At 36.6% G+C, this 9,963-nt stretch overlaps 1 protein-coding gene across 1 annotated transcript; it reads right to left on the reverse strand.

The window, feature by feature from the left end:
* Positions 1-260: 260 nt before the first annotated feature.
* LOC121729499 lies at positions 261-7,913 on the reverse strand. Its single transcript, XM_042118023.1, has 7 exons — positions 7,844-7,913; positions 6,954-7,116; positions 6,243-6,382; positions 5,741-5,804; positions 3,272-3,383; positions 1,532-1,627; positions 261-351 (listed from the first exon to the last, which is right to left on the reverse strand). Exons 1-7 carry the CDS (start codon positions 7,911-7,913, stop codon positions 292-294), a joined length of 705 nt encoding a protein of 234 aa, XP_041973957.1. The 3' UTR covers positions 261-291.
* Positions 7,914-9,963: the final 2,050 nt, after the last annotated feature.

The following is a 9,963-nucleotide window of genomic DNA, read 5'->3' on the forward strand; positions in this document are numbered from 1 at the left end:
AAAACGGGGGAAATATTAGAAAGGGTTTATCTCACGAACTACTGAAGCAATTTTTATGGCAATATTTGGCACTTATATAGAGTAGACCACGTGAAGGGAGTACTTATAGCTATTTTTTATGGTAAAATGTACGGTTTTCGTAAAATTCCTAATCATCGCGGGCGAAGCCGCGCGGGACATCTAGTTTAAAATATATTTTTAACAATAAGGTTTTGGTTTGGGAAATAAAAGGATCATGTACAAACTTAACAGTATATTATCACGTTATCAAGTAGCAGATCAGGGATTAGTTTACATCACTCGGTCGATCACTTCCCAGACGATCTTCTCGAGTAAATTGTTGATGTCGTTCTGGAAAATAAAATAGGTAGGTTATAAACAAAGTTTGGATTGTGCACACACTTGGGCACGATAAAATGTATCTAATGTATCTGGCTCGAGTATAATTTAACTAGCCACTGTTTAAAACCAACCTGATTACATGGCTGTTAAGCATTTGTGTATTACCCACAAAAACAACATTTTGTTGAGTTATGAATGCAGTATTGTTATAAATGATCTAAAGAACATGATTGCATTCAACTATTAAGTCTATATTAATTATTTGTGGCATGATACACAAATGCTTAATAGCGTCCATAATCTATATACCTATATAAAACCCAAAGGTGACTGACTGATTGACATAGTGATCTATCAACGCACAGCCCAAACCACTGGATGGATCGGACTGAAATTTGGCATGCAGGTAGATGATATGACGTAGGCATCCGCTAAGAAAGGATTTTGATAAATTCCAACCCCAAGGAGTTCAAATGAAAGTTTGTATATAATAATACTTCTTAACGCGAGCGAAGCCGCGGGCTAAAGCTCGTATATTATATTGCCCCAAGCTACGGCTGATGCAGGCGGCAGGGACACGAAATGGGAAACTATTCAGACAACCCAAAAACTTGCAGTTTTGTTGGCTGTCACTTGGGTTCTTAGATTTTTGTTTGAAAATACAGTACAGTATCGACCAATGATAGGATAGAAGTATGAACTTAAGGGGCGATTTCACCAAAGAAATGGAACGCGTTCAAAGCACTCTGAACCGGTTCAAAGTCATAAAACCCGTTCAAGCCCTGTCTGTATGTTTTTCGTTCCGCCATGGAACGAAAATCATAGACAAAATAAATGTTAAGATGACAGTTTTGACACATGCGTTTGTTAGTTTATGTATTGTTTCTTGCTATTTTGTAGTTAAATTAACGTGAAAAGGCTTTAAAATAATGAAAACGTGTAAAAAATCGCATGACGTCACGTAAACTTAGATTTAATAATCGCGATCAAAAGAAGTTTGTGAAATCCAATCGAAACAAAACGAGATTTACGTCGCAGCATGAACGCGTTCAATAGGAACTAAGTTTTATAAAACTAAGTTTTATGTGTGTTTGGTGAAATCCCACCTAAGTGTCTTACCTATAATTATAACCTAGATCCGGCTTCAGTTGTACGTCCAGACAAGTTGTACCTATAAACAATTTCTCACCTGGTATTTGGAGAGGAAGGCGGGGATGGTGTCGTTGACGATGGTGTTGACCAGGCGGGACAGGTCCAAGCCCAGGATGCTCAGGTGCACGTCGGACTGAAACAGACATTGCTTGGTTTAGTATTGTTTAATATTATTATTATCGATTGTTCAATAATATACGCGGAAAGACTGGCCATAGACGGACCACAAGTTGCAGTCGGGATAGACTGCTCTAGAGCGGTCGCGTTGAACGACCGCTTTGATCGCTCAAGAACTGCTCGAGCGGTCCGTGTATTGCGGATATGAATTTAGTATGGAAACTGCAGATTGCCGTGAGGCGACCGCATTTTGCAGTCGGTTTTGACTGCAAAATGCGGTCCGTCTATGGTCGGCCTTAGATGGCTTGTGTAAAAATAATATACAATAGGTATAACTAGCTAAAAGCCGAGTTTTGTGAGGGCTCGCGTCGTTTTTCTACATGGTAATAATCTTTAAGGCAGTTTTTTTAATATTTTAATAGTAACCAAACCTTGACTGACCGATGATAACACTTTAATTAAAAATTACTATGTTAATGCACAAATCAGTTTTTCCGTAAAGTGCACCACAAAAAGTGCTCAGGTTGTGGGATATAAAAGGGCTCGCTTCGCTCGCCTTGATTAACCATTGGATAAAAATCTGCTGCCTTACTCCTGATATAATCAGATTCGAATCAGCTCGATCTCAAAATTTTTGCTACTTCTGACAGCTAGGTATAGGTACTAGCGCACGATCGTGCTGCGGCTTATGAAACTAATCAAGTAGACTCGTAAATCAAAATCGTATCAGTAGGCATGGGCGTACCGAGGGGGGGCAGGGGGGGGGGGGGGGCAGCTGCCCCCCTGGAGCATGTTGACGTCCCTACTAAGTATATTATCTAGTACTTTCATCTATAAAAACTAAAAATAATAAAACTAATTTTTGCCATTTGTTTGCAATACAATAGTTTTGCGACTAAAAATTATTAATTTAATAATTATTATGATAAAACAGACTAAATTGTTCTCCAAACGAAAAATATTTTTTTTTGAATAATAATTGTCTAATAAAACAGGCTGAAGCTTTTAAAATGAAGATGTATAATAATAATAATTAATCTCAAATTATTGCATCTTCTTATAATTATTATTATCAAACTATAGGTCTACCAGAATCTGATGGCAAAAAGTGAGAAATAAATTGACTCTAACAATACCAGGGTAGTTGGAATAAAACATTTTGAACCCTTTTCTCCTTATAGCGGCTTATTCTGTGTGTGAAACATGCAAATATAAAAATGTATTAAATGATCAAGGATATTTTTTGAAAAACTGCAATCAAAATTTGCCATCAGATCCTGGTAGGTCTACCTAAAATAATTATAATTATTACCTAAAGGTTGCACACGGGTATTATTTTCAATTTTTAAAACATCAGAAATTAAAAATGACTAAGGGCCTGTTTCACCACTTCCTGATAAGTGACGAATAGGCTATCCACCAATTAACTTGACAGATCAAGTATGGAGAATCTGTCAAAAAAGTTGTCAATAGCCTATTCGGCACTTTATCAGAAAGTGGTGAAACAGGCCCTAAATCTTTAAAAATGTCAATCTTGATAACGTTAAAAAAATGATACGGTTTTTAATAGTAAAGGTCATTTTTCAACTTTTAAAAACATTGATGATGAAGTTAATAATGGTGCAACTTCTAATAACTAAGGTGATTATATGATGATTACCTCTAGGTGGCCAACGCTGAAGTAGAGTTCGAGGCTGCGGATGCTGATGCCGGAGATGATGCCGATGTTCACGCGGACCTCACCGGCCAGTCGGATCTGGCGTACGGAGCCGCTGCAATGGGGATTGTCCATTTTTTTTAAATTTTGCTCATTACAAAAACATTTCGAGGAATAAGGTCAGTGATCGTTTTTCTGTTTATAAACGAAAAAAATACCCATTAGTTACTTATATTTTTGAACAAATATGTTTACCCTTTGTTTGACCTTCCATGGCGTTAAATTAGCAATAAATTCGACCAACATTACGTTTCGAACTTTTGGTAAGCTTCTCGTATCAGCTTTCACATGATGAGAACTTGCATTTGACGAACCAGGCATTATAAATAAGATTCAAAGGAAATTTAAAACATACTGCAGAGGTCAATTGCGGCCGATGATGACGTCAGAGCGAAACTTTAAAAATTTATTGAGAAAAAACTAGCCAACGAATTTCAAAATTATTTAATTTATATTCTTAAAATACCCTATTTTATCGAAAAAAAATATAAAAAGTACATGTGATTTTTTTTGGACAATGCCCATGTCCATAGACATAATATAATGCTATATATTATGTCTATGCCCATGTCGGATAACGATATAGAACATTTTAGAAGATCTTCATGATATTTACTTGATAGTAAGGGTTAATTCAGACCGCAACGCGACGCGTAGATGCATTTCTAAACATATATGGATTTGACTGATTCGCAAGACGTCTCACGTAATTAAAATCTGTCAAATCCATACAAAATGCCGCGCCGCGCCTCGCCTCGCCTCGTCGCGTTGCGGTATGAATTGACCCTTGCAGTTGTACTAGTACAACGAATGAGAGCCAATTGATATATTTAAGCTGATGCTTGAACTTAGCTAGACACGCGTAGCGTTTCAAGCCAACCTCAAGTATAACAGAACTAGCAAGCACTGTGTGTAATTTAACACGAACCATTTGCAACCACTTTTGATCCCCTCATAATTCAAAAACTGTTTCATATTAACGTGTCGGCTCATATACAAGGTGTAAGATAACTAAGTGATAATACTGTAGCCTTTAGGGTGTGTATGTATTCCTTGTGGAGAGTTCACTCCGAAAGTAGCAGCGCTAAAAGACCAATTTTTTTTCACTTTTGTATGAGTCTCAGCGCCACGAGTTTACCCATACAAAAGTAAAAACAATTGCTTTGGTCAAAAAAAACTCTCTACATCCGTGTAGAGAGAGAGGGAGAACACGTACACCCTAAAGTATTATCACTTAGTTTTGTTACACCCTGTAGAAGATTCCAAAAGCAAACTTCTTGGTAATTACTTGACAGTTTCAGTTGTAATAGTACAACGAATGGGAGCTAATATATAGTACCTGGATGACCGAGCTTTGCTCGGTATAGCAAACACTCATTGACTTCGTGTTACTTAATCACGCCATCTACTGGTCGTTAAAACAATTAGTTGCTAACAAAATAGTATTATTATTCGCCAATAGATGTCAGGAAGAGTCATATTTTACAGTTTATCGATTATCGATGAAACACGAATAAAAAGACATTTTCTGAAAATGATTCCTAGCTAGATCGATTTATTGCCCCCGAAACACCCTATATACTAAATTTCATGAAAATATGAACATCGTTGGAGCCGATATAATATATTATTTTAAATAGCATCATATATATATATATATATATATATATATATATATATATATATATATATATATATATATATATATATATATATATATATATACATACATTTAACTGACAGTAGCAACGATACAATTTTATTATTATTATGTTCAAATTCCATCTCTTTGTGAATATCATTTGACTCCGGACCAGAAGAAGACGAAGTAGAAGTAAAGACAATGAGAACAATGTTAATAATTTAAATTCTAAAGCGATAAGGGTAATTTAAAATTTGTGATTATTCTTTTTGCAAATCTGCTTATCTAAAGTGATTTTAATTCATGGTTTCTTATTAGATAAGACATAACATGATAAGATAATTAATTGCATAATATTATCTACGAATAATAAATAGTTTTTTATAATTCGTAGTAATAATATGATAAAAAAATCACATTAATACTGATTGATACGTAAGGAGAAGCCCTTTATCTTTACTGGACGGACTCGCTTATCAACTGTATTATTGTTGCGATAAGATTATTGTTTACATAAATCTCGCTTCGTTTCGACGCAGAGCGCCAACGATAGACCAATATATTTTTTTCAGTGCTTGCTTTCTTAGGGTGGGTTACACCAGAGGCATAGTTATTGTTAAGGTTATGGTTATCGTCAAAAATGGCGTCCATTATGGACTTCTACCTACTAGGAATTTCACAGTTCACTTGATATTTTGTTATGGTTAAAGTTAAAGTAATAGTTAAAGTAAGTTGGTGCATCCCACCCTGATGTATGTAACTACACTTACGTTCCTCTGAAGTTGGCGTCAGCGGCGCTGTTGCCGAGGAGCACGAGGTGGAGAGCGGAGTTACCTGAAAATTGATTACCATATTGTATTAGGATAGTCATCTAGATTCTAGTACGGTGCATAGCTCTGAAGTTATACTTTTTCTTTGAAATAGTAATTAACATAATAGTGTGTAATAAGACCAGGATAGTTGGTGATCTTTAGTGAAAACCTACGTTTAGCAGTTGACGGTGAAAGGCAAGGTATCAATCAGTATTAATGTAATTTTTTTAATTATCATATTGACGATATTCACGATACTGACGATATTGATGACAAATTCGTTTACCGAACCATGCTTTTTTTCGGAATAAAAAGTATCTATGTCCTTTCCCGAAACTCAAAGTTTCTTCATACCTTTCAGCAAAATCGATTCAGCGGTTTGGTCGTGAAGAGGTAACAGACAGACAGACACACTTTCGCATTTATAATGTAAATGACGATATTGATGACATTGACTTACCAACTGCCAGTCTGATCTCGGGCAGGGAGACGTCGAAGCGCATGCGGTTGAGCAGCACGCTGTAGTCCATATGGTTGACGGCGATGTTACTGAGGCCGACGAACTCCAGCCGGTCCACGAATGCGGAGATTTCGGCGACCCTGGTATGTGAAAAATTCTAATGACCTTGGAGCTAGAGACATGCACTATAAGCTATTGTGAAACCCTAAATGATGCCCGCAAATCCGTTGCGCCAAAAATCGTTTATCGCGCGGGAACCGTACATTTTTTGGGCATTAAAAGTATCCTATGTCCTTTCCGGGACTAAAAGTATCTCCATACCTTCAGCGATTAAGAGGTTTGGGCTACAGAAAGACACAGTTTCGTATTTATATTATTAGTATGAATTCTGTGACTTCTGATGACCTAGAAATCTCAGTAGCGCTTCAATCCTGAGATCTCGTATTCGAATTCGAAGGGGCAATGTTCAATAAACACAATCACAATTCCTACGAGAAAATTAGCAGGACTTACGAAGCGTTCTATAGATATTGCTGTATTATTTTAAAACCAATTTTTTCGCCCTCCTTTTTTGTGTGACGTTTTCAATCAAGCATCTTCGAGAGACACTATTAATTCCTTTCTATGGTGGCCATGCTAAGCCAGTAGGCTTAGCATCCTCCTATCAGTAGATAGGACCATTCATTCGAGCCTGTTTCCAGCTATACTTACAGGGGGACGACGACAACGTTGGCTTCAACCCTGTCCACCAGCACGGGGTCGAGGCCAGCATCACGAATCCTCTGAGAGACCTCCTGGATGGCTGCTACGATGGCGCCCGACACCAGGCGAGCCTCGCGGGATTCCGCAGCGTCGACCGAGTCCACTACATGGACTGGAAGAGGGTAGAAGGTCAAATAAATTTAAAATTAGAAGCGGAAAAATAGTAGGAGGTTAAAGAAATTTTAAATTAGAAGCATCTTCAAGAATAGCTTTAAATACGAACTTTGTGCTGATCAGAAATCGTAATTCTCCCAACATTTAAGAATAGAAACACAAACTACATTCCTAACAATAGTTTTTTCACTTTGATGTAGGATTAATTTTAATTATAGCTATAATCAATCTTAACTTATAAATTTAAGTTATGCATAATAATTTGTATCTTGAATATGTATCGCAAAATGAGAATTAACATTTATATTCACATCAAAATTCCATGAACACCTTCACATAAAAATTCTACTCTTTTATCATGTCCATCTAATTACTACAACAAAATATAAAAGTTACTTCAACTATTGCACATAGTACTTTAACGGCTGTTCCCAATATTCAATCTATCTCTGGTTTGACATACCGATCGTAGCTAACATTGAATTGACATAAAATATATGTCTCTAAAGTCTAATGTGAGCTATTCCTCTCTCTAGTAGGGCAAAACCAGAGATAGATCAAATATCGGGAACGGCCGTAAGAGAATGTGATTCATACACAGATGGCGGAGCTACTTTGTTCGCTAATGTCAAATCCAGCCGACACATCACACAATTAACATTAAATTGACATGAACCGACCAAACGACTGCCTGCCAACTTTTCAATTTCCTCGATGGTACATACCTTCTCCATATTGAGGGAGGGCAACGGCGCCCGCGACGAGAACTAGGAACGCTAATGCGAAGGATTTCATTTTGCCTGTAATTTTATAACTATTGATTACTATGCCCACCATTAATTTTAATAATTGAACAAATTTTCTAAGTCTTTTAAGAGTCATTCAACCTTTTAACAGACAAAAGTATTATAGGAGCGCTTTAATTACAACCATTATTACAAAATACTTGTAGTAAGTAGTAACCTCACACACAAAATTACTTTAAAAAAGTTGTATGTTAAAATTGTAGAAAAATTGTTTCTTTCACGAAATTCTACGAGAGTCTTTATTAATAAATCATAATAATACAATAATTTTAATAAAAAGTAACTTACCTTATTTTATCGCAGACTGCGAAAATATAATAATCCCAACATATTTATATGAATTAAAATTGTGATTAAAATCTGTTGATTGCCAATAATCTTGTAACAACAATTGATAAAATAGTGATTATGATTTTTCCTTATCTTTTATTTACTCTGATTCTGGCCACTTGAGGTTTCACGAAAACTATGCTACAAGAAGTCTAAATGTGGTTCTTAATTCCCTACTTTTTCTATAAAAAGGGGTCAAACGTGAAAACGGATCGCCTGCTGAAAAGCTATTTCTATAAAACTGCTGCAAGTACGTTGCCTTAAATATAAAAAAAATTGTATGATATTAATATTGTCTCCGTCTTGAGTATCGTCGCAGTATTATGATAATATTGTAATACTGTGGTATCGTCACCAAATATTATGAATCCGACCAAAAAGGGTGTAAGGTGTTATAAGTTTGTCGTGTCTGTTTGTCTGTCTGTCTGCGTGTATCATAGTTTAAAAGCTGACATAATCAAGAGTGTTATTAACAATAGTTTATCGTCATCAGTCTGCGCAATGTTGAAGGGTTTATCTATTTCATGATGAAAAGTGTTTTAGAACTTTCAGTTTTATGATCGATTTAATAATTTTTTTTGCATTCTGATGAAGTTGCAAATAGGGTTTTTTTTTTAAAGTTCATTCGTTCATTTACCATAAAGGTTGGTTGGTTTCCAAGTTGGAAGCCGGCTACTTGAAGCGGCAGCAGACGACGCGACGTGTCGTCGCGACACTACTGGTTTCTATGTATTTCTATGAATAAATGTCGCTAGCTTCGTGTCGCTAGCTGCGGAGGGTGTTTTATAGAAACACATAGAAACCAGTAGTGTCGCGACGACACGTCGTCTGTAGTTGTCGCGTGTCACTCGGTTCCAACTTGTACCTGAAACAACTGCCTCATAAAATATGATATTGTGCAATATGGCCAAATTCGACGTTACAGCCCTGTCAATGGAAAATTAACGAAAATGATGCGTTATCAGGTCAACAAAACGAAGCGTAGTAGGCATTTAATTGGTAGACGTGACCGGAAAATGAAAAATTATATTACTATCATAAATGTCAATAACTTTGACAAATTGCGTCTAATTCCAAACCAAGGCCATTTTCTGGGGCAAACAATATAATTGACAATAGATGAGATATTAAATTGATAAGACGAGCGATAAGAGCCCCTCATACGGGAGGCCGATCCATCCGGATTCCGGTCTGACTGATGACAGGCCGAATTGATCGGACTCGTGCATACCACGGGCACAAAACGGGTCCAATTTTCGAGAGTTGTACTAAGTTTCTACAACTGAGATGTGTAAGTTCTCAGGTTAATATAACTGTACAAAGTCCCATTTTTTTTTCTGAAGCAAGAACTTTAACAGCTTTGTGCACTTTCACCTCAGGAGTCTGTGACCTTATCGATCGGATTTGTAACTATAGTCAGTAAAATTTAAGGTGGCACCAGTGGTCATTGACCTTTCTAGTCTAGAAGCTATGTGAAAAACTTAACACCTCCATCGTGGGTATCTCAGACACAATAGATTTTCAATTGTTATGCCGTCAATGTATCTAACATTATATAACTGCTGTGTGGGAAGAGGAAGACCAGAACTCAACGCGACGCTTCTAAATTAGTATGGATTTGACAGATTCGCAAGACGTCTGACGCAATTCAAATCTGTCAAATCCATACAAATTTAGAAATGCATCTACGCGTCGTGTTGCGGTCTGAA

Source organism: Aricia agestis, chromosome 8, assembly GCF_905147365.1.
Source record: "Aricia agestis chromosome 8, ilAriAges1.1, whole genome shotgun sequence".
NCBI classification, from domain to species: Eukaryota; Metazoa; Arthropoda; class Insecta; order Lepidoptera; family Lycaenidae; genus Aricia; species Aricia agestis.